This window comes from Octopus bimaculoides, chromosome 26 (assembly GCF_046866305.1).
Source record: "Octopus bimaculoides isolate indiv1 chromosome 26, ASM4686630v1, whole genome shotgun sequence".
Lineage (NCBI taxonomy): Eukaryota > Metazoa > Mollusca > Cephalopoda > Octopoda > Octopodidae > Octopus > Octopus bimaculoides.
In genome coordinates, this window is record NC_142953.1 from 22,516,140 (window position 1) to 22,535,026 (window position 18,887).

Here is an 18,887-nt window from a genome sequence, read left to right on the forward strand (position 1 = left end):
GTGGAAAGCTGCAATTTACAATGTGACATGTAGAGACATGTATGATGATACCTGTACAAGTTCCGTTTCTTGCAGTAACCAGAAGTGGGTTAGAGGACATCTTTAATGAACACCCCTTGTACATACATACATACACACACACATACATACATATATACCTACAGATAATCACACACACATACATACACACATACATACCAACTACATGCATACATACATATACACACACATACATGTGCACATACAGCAGCGTTATAGAGGTCAGCAGACGTGAATGTCCAATGAAGACCATGGGCCATCCAGGGAAAAAGGGAAGATTTGTGGTGCACTAATGTGGAACTTTCAGCTCTTGTGCCTGGACAATGGATTGTCATTTGTACCCATCACCATGGGTGCACTGGGTAATGAACTGACAAGCCATCAACAAGAACAACAGCAGCAGCAGCAGCAATAACAACAACAACAACAATAACAGCCACAACAACAACAGCAGCAAAAACAACAACAGCAACAACTGCAAGAACATTAGCAGCAATGGCAACAACAAAAACAACAATAACAACAACAACAAAAACAACAACAACAACAACAAAAACAGCAACAACAACAACAACAATGATAAAAAACAACAAAAACAAAAACAACAATAACAAAAACAACAAAAACAACAGCAGCAGCCGCAATGGTAACATGAACTGAAGTAAAGGGAGATAATGCTAAAGGCTCTACTCTACCCGTTTGGCTGCCTCCACTTTGTCGGCCGGCAAAGATTCCTCCAGTTCGAATAATTCCTCCAGACGGTTCTCAATGTTGGTCAGCATCTGTAGGGTACTGGGTAGGTGGGAAGGGAGGAGGGTTTAGGGTAGGAGGGAAAAGAAGGGGGGGAGTTGAAAGAGGAGGAGTGGGAGAAGGAGGAGGAGTGCGAGGAGGAAGATAAGAAAAGAAGATTTATTGCCTCAGGTTAACGTGATCAACAATCAACAATCAACTACGTCGTCAAGCAGTTGGGGTTGGGTGGTCGTGGCTGGAACGATTTTAGTCATAAGTCTCATCGTTCAGGACTGACATGGGGCTAAACGACAACATCGTCGACATCGCCAACATTATTATCAGTGACATTGTCATCACCACCACCATAACTACCACCACCACAACCATCATCGCCGTCATCGTCATTGTCATCACCACCACCACCACCACCACCATAATCACCATCACCACCACCACCATCGTCATCCCTCTATCACCTCACGACCCCACCTCCTCGCTACGTCATGAGCCTGAGGAATCGCTCCTCCAGGCTGAGCAGACCTGGAGTACCGGGGGCATTTCATCGATGAGTGTCATGAATGGCAACGAGCCCTTTGACCAGCCAATCGATTGACTCCCTCCCTCACTGATCGATTAATCAAACACTCGATTAATTAATTGCTTACATGTTAACGAACTCACAAGTACTAATGGCTTCAAATGCTGCTAGTGGTGATGGTGGTGGTGGTGGTAGTTGTGGCGTAGGTGGTAGTGCTAGATGTTACCGATATCACCGAAATCCCTGTCATACCAGATCAACATAATGAGGCAGAGACTAAACAACAGCCTACCACAATGCACCCAACTGCATTCCCCCCCCCTGCCACCACCACCACATGACATAACACAGTGGCTTCAAATGTCCACCCTGAGTTGCATTTGTGTTTTTCTTTTTTTTCTTTTTCGTTTTTTTTTGTTTTCGTAAAAAAATTGCATCGAGGACAGGGCAACACCCACAGCCTTCCTTTCTCCCCCCCCCCACCGGGTGGGGTGGGTGGCGGTGTCTGTGACGAGTGGGGGTGGGGAAAGGGTGCGAAACAAGAAAAGGAAATGAACTATGGACTGAAGACGTGACCTGGAGTCAGGGCCCGTGGTGGTCAACCCTGTTGGATTCTTAACATGCTCCCTCCATCTCCTTACCCTCCTCCTTATCATCATCATCATCATCATTATTGTCATCATCATCATCATCTGGTGAATGTGTCTTGTGTGTGTGTGTGTGTGTGCGCATTGGGGAGGGTGTCTACATTTTGCTTGTCTTTGTGCCTACACGGGCACATGTCATTTTATTCTGTTCTATTAATGAAAAGAAGTTATTTTTCCATGTTGATCAAATAACTAAGTTTGTTTTTTTTTCTTTTTCCCTGTTTTGAGGGTTCCAGGGCCCAGAAACGAACTGGAAGGGATGAGACAAAGAAGCTTAAACTTAAGAGTACAACAGAACCTCAGTTTATATACACTTCAAGTCATGAACAAATCAGTTTACTAACAATTTTCCAATCATAAAACGTCTTGGGTAACGATTGGTATCTCGAGTAATGAACACGGAAGCTGGTAACAACAATTGATGACAAACTGGGAGTATCGAGGAGAAAGAGCATCATTTGGTGTGTAGTTTTCACTCAGGGCACATCCTCCTGGTCAGATTTGCTGTTGTGCTTCCAACAGGAAGAATAGTTTAAGTTTAAGTCTACAAGCATTTCAGGTGATGAATGGTCTTCGGGAATAAATTAAACTCATAAACTGAGTCCATATTGCTCCAGTCCACTCAGTTACAAATGGGTCCACCCTGCAATGGACAGGCTTTCCAATCAGGAAGAATGTCGGCCTGCTCGCCTAGCCAGTGGGTCGGCATCATTCAAAGTTTAAAATGATGTAAAGTGCATTGTGACCAGCGACATCTGATAGTCTGGTCAATAGAATTATCATAATATACCGGGATAATTATATGTTATAAGTTGTGATTTATATGGTGCTTAATATAACCATTTCTCAATAAAACCAACATTAAAACATTGGCGATATGCTGTGCTTAAGAAGACCTATCGAGCCGTGGTCATTGTCAGAGTCACATAACTGGCACCCGTGCTGGTGTCACATAACTGGTACCCGTTCTGGTGGCACGTAAAAAGCACCTTTCAAGTGTTGGGCCTCACAGAGATAATGTGGCTGATGCTGGTGTCACATTACTGGTACCCATGCTGGTGGCACGTAAAAAGCACTTTTCAAGTGTTGGGCCTCATGGAGGCAGTGTGGTTGACGCTGGTGTCACATAACTGGTACCCGTTCTGGTGGCACGTAAAAAGCACCTTTCAAGTGTTGGGCCTCATGGAGGCAGTGTGGTTGACGCTGGTGTCACATAACTGGCGTTCTGGTGGCACATAAAAAGCACCTTCCAAACACTGGGCCTCACAGAAGTAATGACAAATGACATTCTTGAGAAGACCCATCAAGCCAAGTGAATCGTAATTGTGGCAGATATTGATGTCACGCAACTGGCAGCCATGTTAGCAGCACATAAAAGCACCCCTTACACTCTTGGGGTGGTTGGTGTTAGGGAAAGCATCCAGCCTTAGAAACCATGCCAAATCAGACTGGAGTCTGGTGCAGCCCCTCATCTTACCAGCCCTGGTCAAACCATCCAACCCATGCCAATATAGACGAGAGACGTTAAATGATGATGATGATGATAATGATGATGATGATGAATGGATCATTTTTTGTAAAATTTAAAGTACACCCAAACAGATATCTTAACTTTAGCTTTCTATAGACGGTAGCGTTTAGCATTTTTAGACAGTAAACAGCAAAGAATTTTAAAGACTTACTCAATGTTGGCTTCATTAGTTCCAATAATACCTCGATAGACTTCTTCGACCTTCTTGTTTAGTTCATCAAGCATAGAATTTTGGTCAGCTGACTGCATGTTACCACTTGCTGAGAACAATCTGGTGCAAAGGAAATGATTAGCAGGATAAACAAAGAAGCATATATATATATATATATATATATATATATATATATATATATATATATTGTAAATCCACCCCACAAAAAAATGAAGAACAAACGCAAAAAAAAACAACAATGCGAGGACGTGGTACATGTAAAGTATTAGCAGAAGCTCAGTGAAGGAAAGAAAGCTGGTTTAACGTTTCGAGCAGACGCTCTTCTTCAGAAACAGGAGACAGGGGAAAGACCAATAGAAAAGGAAGGAGGAAAAAAAATTGCCAACACATGTGTACGTGTGTGTGTGTGTGTGTGTGTGTGTGTGTGTGTGTGTATGTGTGTGTATACATATATATTTGTTACAATATCATAAATCAAGAGAAGAGCTTACCCATAAAATATAGAGCAGTTGTTTAAACGTCCGGACATGTGTAGGTAATGTGGCTGATGCTGATGCTGGTGTTGTGTAACTAGCACATGGGTGGCAGGTAAAAAGCACCTTTCATGCATTGGGCCTCACTGAGGCAATGGCAAATGACCAAGAGTTTCTACCTTGAGTAGAAAACCCATCAAGCCAAGTGAAATCAGAGCCATGGCAGATACCATTGTCATGCAACTGGCACCCGTGCCAGTGGTTACCTAAAAACACCCATTACACTCTCTGAGTGGTTGGCATTAGGAAGGGCATCCAGCCGTAGAAACTATGGATCAACTCCATATTAACTTACTTTACTTTCATTTCAAGATCCGCCGCCATTTCTTCTTCTTCCTGTATTTTAACTTTGGTCTTCTCAATTTGGTCTTTAAGGGACCAAGTTTCTTTCTCCCTGAAAAAAAAATATATATAATAGGGACCATGAATCATAACAGTATCGCTTCTTGTTTAATTTAATGGTACCTGTGATATAACTGGTATGAAATCAATGGACCTATTCTGGTGAATGCCAAGAATGCTTTGGGAAGTGGTGGATGGGACTGTGTGGGGGAGGGGGGAGAGGAGGAACGATACCTTGTGGTGTCTGTTGTGGACCTTTTAGGTTTGAATTCTGTCAATGGTTGGAATAAGTGGAGGCGGAGGGGGAAAATGGGGAGGAAGTGGATAAAAAAATGGAGGAGGTGGAGGAGGGGGTAACAAAAAAGGAAAAGGGGAGAAGGGAAGAGGAGGGGAAGGGAAAGAAGAAAACAAGAAGGAAAGGAAAGGGAGGAAAGGAAGGGGAGGGGGATGAAGGAGAGGAGGAATAGGGGAGGATGAGGAAGAAGAGGAAGAAGGGAAGTGTGACAGGGAGGAGGAGGAGGAGGAGGATAAAAACAAGGAGGAGATGTTAGATACATTGTGTGTTAGAAGAGTAGGGTGATGGTTGGAAAGGCTTTGATTACAGCCTACTTCTCCTCTATCATTGGCCTGGGTCTAAACAAACAATGACAGCAATAAAAACACTAGAAAGAACGGAAAACAACCAGAATTGTCAGCACGGCATCGTATGTGTCTTGTGCTGTTGTCTTTTGTTCTTACATTTTCTTTCGGTTGGCTTCGAACGACTGTTTGATGTCTTCCAGGGTCTCCTCTGTCTCCTGAGTGTTCTGGATCAAAGTCAGATTTTGTTCTTCGAGTTCAGAGAAGATATCCAACACTTGCTGCGGAGTTGTGAAGTACAATTCCACTTCCTGTGGCAACAGACAGAAAAAGGCATCCTGCATTAAAGGAGAAAGAGAGAGAGGGAGAGTGGGAAGGAAGAGAGAGAGGGGAAGGGGAGAGAGACAATGAGGGCAAAAGAAAGGAAGAAAGAATGAGAAGGGGAGGGGGAGAGAGAATGAGCGTGAAAGAAAGAAACAAAGAAAGAAACAGAGAGAGAGAGAGAGAGAGAAAAAGGAAGAGAGAAAGAGAAAGAAAGAAAGAGAAAGAAAGGAAGAGAGGGAAAGACAGAGAGAAGGGGAGAGAGAGAGAGAGAGAGAGAGAGAGAGAGAAAGAGAGAGAGAAAGAAAGAAACAAAGAAAGAAACAGAGAGAGAGAGAGAGAAAGAAAAAAGGAAGAGAGAGAAAGAGAAAGAAAGAAAGAGAAAGAAAGAAAGAGAAAGAAAGAAAGGAAGAGAGAGAAAGAGAGAGATAGAAAAAGAGAGAGAGAGAGAGAAATAAAGAGAGAGAGAAAGAAAGAAAGAAAGAGAAATAAAGAAAGAGAGAGATAGATAAGGAGAGAGATAGAAAGAGAGAGAGAGAGAGACTTCCGACTTGGGAATGAATGGACTCGATCTGTTGCCCAGTTTAGCAGCACCACCTGGTGGATGGATGAAGGGTGGGGGTCTGTGTCTTGGTCCCTTTTGTTAGAAACATTCAGACAAAGAATTCAGTCTTGGAGACTTTGGCAGAATATGGCAGGAGAAATGGCTTTGCATTCCTCACAGAACCAAAAGAGAAAAATGCTAAGAAAATCTGTGTGGATGTGGATGTGTGTGTGTGTGTGTGTGTGTGTGTGTGTATGCGCGTGTGTGTGTGTGTGTGTGTGTGCAGATATGTGTTTGTACGTGTGTGTGTTTGAGTATGTATTTGTATGTGTGTGTATTCGTGTGTATGCGTGTATGTATGTGCATATATGTGCATGTGTGTGTGTGTGTGTGTGTGTGTGTGTATTCATTTAATTGTATGAGATCATAATGTAGATTCTATGGCTTACATCATCACTGTCACAGTGTGTATGTGTGCGCTTGAGTGTGTGCATGTATGTGTGTGTATGTAGGCATAATGTGTGTGTATATATGTATGTAGGCACATATAAGTGTGTGTGTATGTGTGTAGGCACATATATGTCTGTGTGTATATATGTGTGTGTATATAAGCACATATAAATGTGCGTGTATGTATATATATATGTGTGTGTGTGTGTAAACACATATAGGTGTGTGTGTGTGTGTATGTATGTGTGTATGTATGTAGGCACATATGTGTGTGCGTTTATGTATCTGTATGTAGGTATATATTGTATGTGTGTATATATATGTGTGTGTATGTAAACACATATAAGTGTGTGTCTATGTATATATATGTGTATGTAGGTACATATAAGTGTGTGTGCGTGTATGTATATGTGTGTATGTAAGTACATATAAGTGTGGATGTGTGTGCGTACATAAGCACATATAAGTGTGTGTATATGTGTGTATGTAGGCACATATAAGTGTGTGTATGTGTATACATATGTATGTAAGCACATATAAGTGTGTGTGTGTGTATATGTGTTTGTATGTAAGCACATAAGTGTGTGTGTGTATATGTGTGTGTATGTAGGCACACATAAAGTATGTGTGTATATATGTGAGTGTATGTAGGCACATATAAGTGCCTTTGTGTGTATATGTGTGTGTATGTAATCACATATAAGTGTGTGTGTGTGTGTGTATATGTAGGCAGATATAAGAGTATGTGTGTATATATATATGTGTGTATGTAGGCACATATAAGTGTGTGTATATGTGTGTGCATGTAAGCACATATAAGCGTGTGTATGTATGTATGTATTTATGTATGTATATGTAGGCACAATATAATCATGTGTTTGCATGGCGGGCGAAATGCCTAGGAGTATTTCATCTGTCTTAATGTTCTGAGTTCAAATTCTGCCGAGGTCGACTTTGCTTTCATTCTTACGGGGCCGATAAATTAAGTACCAGTTTCAAACTGGGGTTGATCTAATCGATTGGCCCCACAAAAGACATGTCGGGCCTTGTGCCTGGAGTAGAAAAGAATATAATTGTGTGTGTGTGCATGTAGGCATATGTAAGTGTGTGTATATGTGTGTGCATATGTAAGTACATATAAATGTGTGTATGTATGTGTGAAAGCATGTGGTTTAGTGGTTAGTGAATTTTGCTCATGATTATAAGGTTGTGGGTTCAATTCCCCTAGGCAAGACACTTTACTTCATGTTGCTCCAGTCCACTTGGCGGGCAAAAATAGGTAGTACCTGCAATTCAAAAGGGCCACCCTTGTCACACTCTGTGTCACACCGAATCTCCCTGAGACTACATCAAGGGTATGCATGTCTGTGGAGTACTCGGCCACTTTCATGTAAATTTCACGAGCAAGCTATTCTATTGATCGGATCAACTGGAACCCTTATCATTGTAACTGATGGCGTGCCATTGTTTTTTTTTTTTTATTTGATGTGTGTGTATGTGTGTGTAGTTGTACACGTGTGCTTGTGAATGTGTGTGTGTATGTGTGTGTGTGTATATGTGTGTGTATGTGTGTGTGTATATATGTGTGTGTATGTGTGTGTGTGTATGTGTGTGTGTGTATATGTGTGTGTATGTGTGTGTGTGTGTGTGTATAGTCATGCATCTGTATAAGAACATGATATAGATATCACAATTTATAGCAGCGTTGTTACCATGTATGTCTGTGTGTGTGTGTGTGTGTATGTGTGTGTGTGTGTGTGTGTGTGTGTGTGTATGTATTCATGCAGCTGTATAAGATCGTAATATATATCCTCTCAACTTACATCATCACTGTCGCTGTCTGTAAATTCGGTGCTGGATGTATGACTGTCCGTTTCACTGATACGCCTTGGAAAATAACATCACATACATAACATATTATATAACAGAAAGAGATATAGAACATGTACATATAACGTGTGTGTGTGTGTGTGTGTGTGTGCGTGCGTGCGTATCTGTGACAAGGTCACATTTGGAGCGGCAACCAAAAAGTGAAGTAAACAATGTTTATGTGTTTCTGAATGGCTATCTTGTATCTCCCATGTTGCACTCGCGATCGTAAGATCATCATCATCATCAATTAATGTCCACCTTCCATGCTAGCATGGGTTGGACGATTTGACTGAGGACTGGCGAACCAGATGGCTACACCAGACTCCAATCTGATCTGGCAGAGTTTCTACAGCTGGATGCCCTTCCTAATGCCAACCACTCCGAGAGTGTAGTGGGCGCTTTTACATGCCACCGGCACGAAGGCCAATCAGGCGGTACTGGCAACAGCCACACTCAAAATGGTGTATTTTATGTGCCACCTGCACAGGAGCCAGTCCAGCGGCACTGGCAACGACCTTGCTCGAATGTCTTTTCACGTGTCAGTAAGGTGACGCTGGTAATGATCACACTCAAATGGTGCTATTTACATGCCACTGGCATGGAAGCCAGACAGCTGCTCTGGCAACGATTACGCTCAGACGGTACTCTTAGTGCTCCACTGGTACAGGTGCCATCACGATTTTGCTTTCATGGTTTCAATTCCTAGACCGGGCGGTGCATTGCATTCTTGAGCAAAACACTTCATCTCATGTTGTCCTGCGATTACTTTGTCACCTGACATGTGGCACACTGTGCACCTGTTCAGACAACGGCGATTTGATGGAGAGAGTGAGCTAATGGGGGGTACGTTCAGGACAAGTTATTACATCTGGTAGTAAAGTATAGAATAAGAAAATTTTTACTTAAAATATTGCAGCTAAGGATAAAATTTGAATATTAAAAATGATTTGATTTTAATTTACAAAGTAACATAATTAAAAAAGGTACCATCATTTTGTTAAAATATTGACACATTTGAATACTTTAAAAATCAGAATCAGAAGTACCAATATAGCTAAAGTTTTATGCAAAGCAGAATAATATATATGGCAGGCAAATTCATTATGTAAAAAATAGGCATTGGGTCAAGATTAAAATGTGAAGACTTGGCAATAACTTAGGCAATAACTCAAGCAAATTTTACTCTGATTTTGTTGTTATAGGTAGAATTTACTATAGTATATAACTAATTTCTTGTATTATTCTATTTATTGTACTAATTAATTATGTACTATTATTATTTTTTTATAACTTATTTTCAAATTTCTAATTATTAATTCATAATTTTAAAAAATGAATGTTTTTAAAGTGCAAAATATATTTTGAGTTATTTAAAAATTTTTAATACAAGTACCAAGTAATAACGAATAGAAGTAATAACTTGTAATAAAAGTTTTCGTTTTAATAAAAGCTAATATTTTCTAAATCTAAATATCTTATTTGAGATTTTATCCTTAGCTGCAATATTTTAAGCAAAAATTCTTTTGTTCTATACTTTACCAGATGAATAACTTGTCTTGTAATTTTCCAGGTTTATAATCTTAAGAATATTATTTCTCTTGCTTGCATTTTTCCATGTAATATATATATATGTTAGTATCGACAGATAGATAGATAGATAGATAGATAGATAGATAGATAGATAGATAGATAGACAGATAGATACATACATACATAGATAATATTGATAGATAGATATATAGACAGATAGATATATAGATAGATAGATAGATAGATAGATAGATAGACAGATAGATAGATAGATAGATAGATAGACAGATAGATAGATAGATACATACATACATACATCCATAGATACGTAGATGGATATATTGATAGATATATATACAGACAGATAGATTTATAGATAGATATATAGACAGATAGATAGATAGATAGATAGATATATATTGATTGAGAGATAGATGGATATATAGATAGATAGATAGATAAAATAGATAGATAGATAAATAGAGAGAGAGATAGATAGATAAATAGATGGATAAATAGATAGAAAGATGGATAGATACATTTCTTTTATTAGCCACACAGGGCTCAACGAAGATGGGACAAATACAATGTAGAGCTTTTCTTTTTGGAAGGGGGAAGGAAGGTAAAAAAAAAAAAAAAATTGGTGGTGTCGATCAAAAGGGATCGAAAAAAAAGAAAAGGAAAGGCCGATCAATAGGGATCGTGTATCACACAGTAATGTTCTCGTGTAAAAAGAGGGGAGGACAGTTTAGGTTTAGCCGTGGAAGGAAAAGCCTACGGAAAAGACCACGGTAGCCTTGGTCAATATTCTCATTGAAGAAACTATAACAGTAAGTGACTCTCTTTTGCCTTTTTGTTTTTTGTTTTTTTTCTTGTTCATAGGGTTATGCTCAAGATGGCTCCGTTGTTCACACGTGCCATCCTTGCTACATTCACCCATCTTTTTTTGAAGCATTCACTAGACAAGACTTCCCTTTCTACTCTCACCTTCCTCTTCAGGTGATACTTGAAGAAGTTGATGAGAGATTGCCCAGAGAGGAAAGTCTTTGTCTCTAGACCTTTCAGACGCGTCCACCATACACATTCTTTCGCCATAGCCACAAGTACGATGAAAATAGCTCTTCCTTCCCGTTTAAAGGAAGGAGGCGCGACAATATTCACGATAGACTCGGCTGATAGACCGACTCGTCCCACACGCGATAGCAGTTGTTCGACGTAAGCCCACAGCTCGGAAATGGTGGGACACTGTACGAGTGCGTGCAGAACGGTTTCGTCGCTCTGCTGGCATCTCGGACAGGTCGGCCCCGTGTTTCTCGAGCCATGCCTGTAGAGCTTATCCCGAACGGGTAGTGCTTCTCGATAGCACTGCCAGGCCAGGGATCTCTGGAAGTTGTCCATAGGTCCCGGCCCGGATAGATAGATAGATAGATAGATAGAGCTCCCTCAAAATCACATTCATGTCTTCAAAAATATGTGACACATTTCAAAACAAACTGAAATAGGTTTCGAGAAAGTTCAACATTTTTCTTTGAATTTGAAGAAATCAAGTTTCTGAGAGTTCTTACTTCATCTTGCTTTCTTCTTGTTCACTGCTTGTTTGATCCCGATGCATCGACTTTATATGTTTCAGTTGCCGTCGATCTTTCCGTTTTTGTTTTATTTCTTCTTGCCATTCCTAAAGTGGAAAGGAATTTAGAGGCAATAATGCGTTCATTCTTTGTGAATATAAACATACATACCTACATACTCACACACACACACACACACATTCTTTCATTTGTTTCAGTCATTTGACTGCGGCCATGCTGGAACTTTGGGCAAGTGTCTTATACTGTTGCCTTCGGCCAACCAAAGTCTTGAGATTAGATTTGGTAGACAGAAACTAAAAAAAAAAACTTATATATATATATATATATATGAGTGTGTGTGTGTGTGTGTGTGTTTGTATCCGTGTTTATCTCTACCACATGACAACCGGTATTGTAGTGTTTACATCCACATGACTTAGCAGTCCAACAAAAAGTGACTGATAAAATAAGTACCAGGCTTTAAAAAAATAAATACTGGGGTTGATTCACTCAACTAAAATCCTTCAAGGCGGTACCCCAGCATGGCCACAGTCTAATGATTGAAACAAGTAAAGAATAAAAGATATAAAAGAAAAGACAAATATATATATATACATGTATGCTGGGCTTCTACACAGTTTCCATCAACCAAATTCACTCACAGGCATTCTATTTTCACTTATTTATTTAACACTTATTCCAGTTACTTTAAGGAGATAGACATACCACTGGTGCAAGATTCTCCAGAAAATCCCGGTATATCTTGTACTCTTTCAATGTGTCTTCAGCCTTTGATATTTCAGATTTTAGTGACATTATTGATGCATTGATCTTTTTGATTTCAGCAACTTTCTCTAGTTTTTCTTTCGTTTCCTGTTCAGCACTGAAATCGGAGTAATTTTCAAGAAATTAGTTTGTAAAAATGTAAAAATTCATGGGATGACAAAGACAAAGATACATATAAAACCCCCTGCTTGGGAAGGCCCTTTGATCATTTTAAGATAGATAAAGGGGTTAATATGCATTAAATAACAACTTCATTAACAATAAAGGATGGGAAAAAAATCATCCTCATAGTATGTGTGTGTGTGTGTGTGTGTGTGTGCGTGTGTGCATATATATATATATATATATATATATATATATATTACTGTTCTAAACTTAAAATGAAATATAATTATTTGATATGATTATGTACATTTGAGTAGATTATATATTTCATAAATATTATTTACTACAATTACCTCTCTTTGACCATTAATTTATAAATATATTTTTTTATCATTATATATAACATATTATTTTCTTTCTTCGTTTTATTTACTTTCAAAAGTCCAACGGTTTTTATTGAAATTACAGCGTTCCTTACTCGTTCGCTACTTAAACATCCTAGGTTAATATCCTAATTTAACAACACTACTTACTTACTTTACTATGTAACGGTTTTCTTAACCGATATTGTATGCAGTGTCAATATGTCATTTCAACCTGTTTATACACATGTAATTTAAGGACAACTATTAATGCTGTCTGTTATTTACTGTCTGCTATGAATTAATCAAATCTGACCCTAAAGAGATACAATATTCCATATTTTATAACATACTGGAGTGAGTCGGGATATTGCATCGAAATGTTCATAGGTCATTAATAAAGTTTTTACAATGGATCGCGTTATAGCTCTTATTTAAATTGATATGCACACAAAATTGTATGATTAACAACCTTTCATATGAGAATTTTGCTACGTTGATAACAGGTACAATATTTTTATCAAATTTTCCTGTGCCCAGCGTCGCCTTTCTGGCACTTGTGCCGGATGGCATGTGTAAAGACTTTCGAGCGAGATCGTTGCCAGTGCCCCTGGACTGGCTCTTGTGCGGGTGGCACATAAAATACACCATTTTGAGCGTGGCTGTTGCCAATACCCGCCTGACTGGCCTTCGTGCTAGTGGCACGTAAAAGCACCCACTACACTCTCTGAGTGGTTGGCATTAGGAAGGGCATCCAGCTGTAGAAACTTTGCCAAATCAGATTGGAGCCTGGTGTAGCCATCTGGTTTCACCAGTCCTCAGTCAAATCGTCCAACCCATGCTAGCATAGAAAGCGGAGGTTAAAACGATGATGATGATGATGATGATGATCACATGATCACATGACCGACCAGGCTATCAGATGTTGTTACACATCATTGGTTACAATGTGCTATTACATCATTTTAGCCTTCGAATCACACCACCCTGTTGGCTAAGCAAGCAAACCAACATTCCTTCCTGATCGAAAGGAGGATGAGAACAATGTGGAACGAAGTGGCTTGCTCAAGAACACAATGCACCACCCAGTCTGAGAAGCGGAACCGAGAGTTGCCCTGGGTCCAACAAGATAATCTATTTCAAAGTGGGATCAGAATAAAAGGGACTGTAATTCCCTCTTTTAATTTCGAAGGGAAGAGGAGTCGTAAAATACGAAGAGGTTAAACTCCACTTTTGGTTCCTTGTGTACTTTAAGCAGTGTTCCTGGCGTAGGCTCTTTGGGGTAGATGTATGATGAGGGGGTGACAGTATGCTGCATCTCTCTGTTCTGTGGACTGCAGAGTAGGGGGGGATAAGAGAGAGGAGGAGAGAGAGACGAAGAGAGGGAGTGAGAGAGAGACAAAGAGAGAGGGACGAAAAGAGTGAGAGAGTGACAAAGATAACAAGAGAGAGAGAGAGAGAGAAAGATAAAGAGAGACAAAAAGCATGAGAGACAGAGAGATAAAGAGGGTGAGAGAGTGAGACAGATAAAGAGAATGAGAGAGGGTGAAAGAGAGAGGCAGAGACGGGGTGAGAGAAAGACGAAGAGAGTGAGAAAAGCAAAGTGAGAGCGAGAGAGACACGAGAGAGAGAGAGACAAAAAGAGAAAGACAAAGAGAGTGAGAGACAGACTAAGAGCATGTGAGAGAGGGAGAAAGAGAGATGAAGAGAGTGAGAGAGTGAAACAGAGAGGGAGTTGGGAGAATAAATGGCAAAGTTGACTTTGAAGGAAAAAAACTGAAAAAATCAAAGACAATTCAAGGCAAGAATCCTTCAGATTCTTCTTCACCATTTTGGAAAAAAAGAAAGAAAAACAACTCATTTCCTTCCTTTATCTCTCCCTTGCTTTCTTTCCTTCTCTCTCTCTTTCTTTCCTTCTTTTTCTCAATCTTTCTTTCCTTCTCTCTCTCTTTCCTTCTTTTTCTCACTCTTTCTTTCCTTCTCTCTCAGTCTTTCTTTCCTTCTTTTTCTCTCTCTTTCCTTCTTTTTCTCACTCTTTCTTTCCTTCTTTTTCTCTCTCTTTCCTTCTTTTTCTCACTCTTTCTTTTCTTCTCTCTCTCTTTCCTTCTTTTTCTCTCTCTTTCCTTCTTTTTCTCACTCTTTCTTTTCTTCTCTCTCTCTTTCCTTCTTTTTCTCACTCTTTCTTTCCTTCTCTCTCTCTCTTTCCTTCTTTTTCTCACTCTTTCTTTCCTTCTCTCTCTCTCTCTCTTTCCTTCTTTTTCTCACTCTTTCTTGCCTTCTCTCTCTCTTTCTTTCCTTCTTTTTCTCACTCTTTCTTTCCTTCTCTCTCTCTCTCTCTCTCTCTTTCCTTCCTTTCTTTCTCTGTCTGTCTGTCTCTCTCTCTCTCTCCCTCTCTCTTTCTCCATTCTTTCCCTCTTTCTCTGTCTCTTTCTTTCCTTTCTTCCTCTCTCTTTCCCCCTCCCTCCTTCCTTCCTTCCTTCCTTCCTTACTTCCTTCCTTCCTTCCCTTTCCTTTCCTTTCCTTTCCCGAATCAAACACTTACATCTTTATGGCTTCAACAGAACTCTTGTCATTTTCCTTCAAGAATTCATCAAACATCGAAGCATCTTCCTCCAAATATTGTTCTGCCATTTCCAGTTTCCTTTCTTCCGCCTGAGCGATTTCGTCCAGCTTCCGCATCTCGTGTCGCATTACACCAATAGCATACTGGCGGAGGAATGGAGAGAAGAGACTTCGTTAATCATGGCTGCCACCACCAGCATTACACTACCACCCTCACCACCACTACCACCACATCCACCACCAGCATTACCACCATTCTAACCATCACCACCACCACCCTCACCACCACCACAACCACCACCATTACAACTACCGTCACTATCACCCCACCACCATCACCACCACTACCACCACAACCATCACCAAAACCCTCACAACCACCACCACCACCATCACCACCACCAGCATTACCACCATTCTAACCATCACCACCACCACCACAACCAGCACCACCCTCACCACCACCACCACCATTACAACTACCATCACTATCACTCCACCACCACCACCACCATCACCACCACTACCACCACAACCATCACCACCACCCTCACAACTACCACCACCACCACCACCCTTGCAACCACCACCATCATTGCCACTCTCCACATTCCCACTATCACCCTGATGGCGACCACCACCACCAAAATGGCAATCAGCCACAACTACCAACACCACCAGCATGTGTGCGTATGTATGTGTGTGCACATGTATGTGCATGTGTGTAGTCTGTGTTTGTATTTATCAAAGTAAACCAGTGTGTCAAGGTGAGTTCTTTTGCATAAATTAAACAAAACGAAACAGAAAAATAGTCATAACTTAGCAATTCAATAAATAGATATCAACAAAACAAATACCAGACAGAAATATGGTCAGCTTAAACTCATTAGAGGCAGTGCCACAGCATGGGCACAATCCACAGACTGAAACCAATAAACGAGCATGAGGATTTCTAAAAAGAATGAAATGGTGTTCCACACTCTTACTACAGACCAGAAATTTTAAGATTTTTCATAAATAAATAAATAAATAAATAAACAAACAAACAAACAAATAAATAGAAAAACAAATAAGTAAATAAATAAATAAATAAAATAAATAATAAAACTATGTATTTTTTATGTATCTTCTTTATTCTTTAATTTCTACTTCAAACCTCTAATCCCACCAAATATTATGAAGAAATGGCTATCTCCCTTGTACTAATTGCTTGTTGGGGGACTCCATGTGTCTGAAATACATAAAATGCCTTTCTTAACATTTGAAATATTAGTATTATCAATGGCACAGGCACAGCTGTGTGGTAAGAGGTTTGCTTCTGAACCATATGGTTCTGGGTTCAGTCTCACTGCGTGGCACCTTGGGTCAAGTGTCTTCTATTATAACCCTGGGCCAAACAAAGATTTATGAGTGGATGTGAAAGTGAAAGAAGCCCATCATATGTGTGTGTGTGTGTGCGTGTGTGTGTGTGTGTGTGTGTGTGTGTGTGTGTATGCGTTTGTGAGTGTATGTGTGTGTGTTTGTGACAGTGTTTGTCCCCCACCACTTAGTAGTTCAGCAAAAATAATTGATAGAATAAGTACCAGGCTTAAAAAAAAAAGTACTGGTGTTGAATTACATGACTAAAATTCCTCAAGGTGCCCCAGCATGGCCATAGTCAATTGACTGAACAGAAGCAAAAGAATAAAATATAAAACAATATCTGTATACATACTGTGTCGTGTGTATATGTATCTAGGTGTGTATATATGTGTGTCTGGGTGTGTTCATACCTAACATGTCCCAGTAAGTAATACGAATCAACATTAACAACCCCAGCCACCCAACATACCTACAATCCAAGGCTACAATAAAATCTATTATTGTCTAGAACTACAACACACCGAATGTTTTGCTAATGTTCGCATATTTGTGTGTGTATGTGTGTGTGCGTGAATGTAAATATAATTATATATCTATGTATGTTTGTATGTATATATATGTACATATGTATGTATCTGTGTTATCTTTGTTTCCAACCCTATCAAATTCTCCAGAAAGGAATGTGTATCAATATTGATCTGCGAGGTATTCACAGTTGACCTGTGGCATACATTTAGGTATATTATGAAAGCGATGCCATATATCTTAACCCTTTCGATACCAACCTGGCTGAAACCACCTTTGGCTCTGAGTATAAATGTTTTGTTTACATAAGTTTTTAATTGAAATCTTCCACCAAACCTTAGTCACAATTTATGTTCCTAACGCTAGTTTAATGATAACTAAATTTTTTACTAAACCCTTTGTAATATTTAAAATTAACTGAAAGAAACACAGAACATCTCAACAGAAATACGGTAATGATAGGGTTAAAATATAGAATAGAGAAACAATTCTTAACCCTTTTATTACCAACTCAAATGAAACCGCCTCTGGCTCTCTAGTACAAATGTCTTATTTTCATAAGTTTTGAATTAAAATCTTCCTCCAAACCTTAGTCACAATTAATGTTCCTAACACTAGCTTAATGATAACTAAGTTATTTTACTAAATTCTTTATATTTAAAATTAATTGAAAGAAAGACTGAGCATCTCAACAGAAATATTGTAACAAAAGGGTTAAGAGAGCAATATTGTATATGAAAGCCATGTTATTTAATATGAGTGCAATATTATCTGAGGGCAAGATTATTATAAGAGTTGGCAGAATCATTAGTATGCAGGGCAAAATGCTTAGCGGCCTTTCATCTGTCCTTATGTTCTGAGTTCAAATTCTACCAAAGTCGACTTTGCCTTTCAGGGTTGATACAAAGTACTAGTTAAATACTGGGGTCAATGTAATTGACTTGCTCCCTTCCCCAAAATTGTTGGCCATGTGACCAAACTAGAAACCAGTATTATATGAGAGCAATATTATTATAAGAGTAATATAGGGCTGCAAGCTGGCAGAATCACTATCATGTTGAACGAATTGCTTAGCGGCATTTCTTTGGACTTTAAGTTCTCAGTTCAAATTCTGCTGAGGTCAACTTTGGCCCACGAGAGGAACTGAACTCAGTAATGCATGTCAACAAAACACTCTGCAACCTTAGTAGAACTGCATCTCCCACTGATTATATAAATCTGATCTATAAAAATTCTGTCCCGGTATTATCTTTATGTACCAAGGTAGACTTAGTCATTGATGGAGATAAGTCAGTCATTTGATCAAACAACTAGCAGAGGATGGTGGTAAGAAACTTGCAAGAGAGCTGAACAGCAGAAGGTTTTCAAAGAAGAAACCCCACCCCTCAGTGCAAGTGATTTGGACCTCAAATTCTTACACTCTAAAGGGGCTGGGCCACATCCAGGTCATGACTCCAGGGTGCCCTTTTCTTTGGCACTTTTTAGCCACTTGGATATCAGAATTGTGCATTTAAACTGCTTGGAGATTTCATCTAATTGGAACTCACCTTTACTGAATCAGCTTTTAAACTTCAGACTTAATGAAGAAATAATGTTGGTCGTCATGGAAGCAGTGAAACATCAACATTATCACAATGGCTGAATATGTACTGACCTCATACTTCGAGGAACCACCTGGACACTTCATCACTACTATTTTCATTTATCAAAAAGCACCATTTGAGCGTGGCCGATGCCAGTTCCACCAGACTGGCACCTGTGCTGATGGCATGTAAAAAGCAACATTC

The 18,887-nt window shown here is 39.6% G+C and overlaps 1 protein-coding gene across 1 annotated transcript in view; it reads right to left on the reverse strand.

Annotated features, from left to right (window-relative positions):
* The window catches only part of LOC106868856 (cilia- and flagella-associated protein 100-like), a 58,963-nt gene that overhangs the window by 22,097 nt on the left and 17,979 nt on the right, over window positions 1-18,887 (reverse strand). Inside the window, exons 5-12 of the mRNA XM_089343067.1 lie at window positions 15,194-15,357; window positions 12,125-12,281; window positions 11,396-11,505; window positions 8,252-8,315; window positions 5,273-5,424; window positions 4,488-4,586; window positions 3,639-3,758; window positions 735-831 (exon numbers count right to left, since the gene is read on the reverse strand). Coding sequence (XP_089199193.1) covers window positions 735-831; window positions 3,639-3,758; window positions 4,488-4,586; window positions 5,273-5,424; window positions 8,252-8,315; window positions 11,396-11,505; window positions 12,125-12,281; window positions 15,194-15,357 — 963 coding nt within the window. The remainder of the gene's footprint in view (window positions 1-734; window positions 832-3,638; window positions 3,759-4,487; window positions 4,587-5,272; window positions 5,425-8,251; window positions 8,316-11,395; window positions 11,506-12,124; window positions 12,282-15,193; window positions 15,358-18,887) is intronic.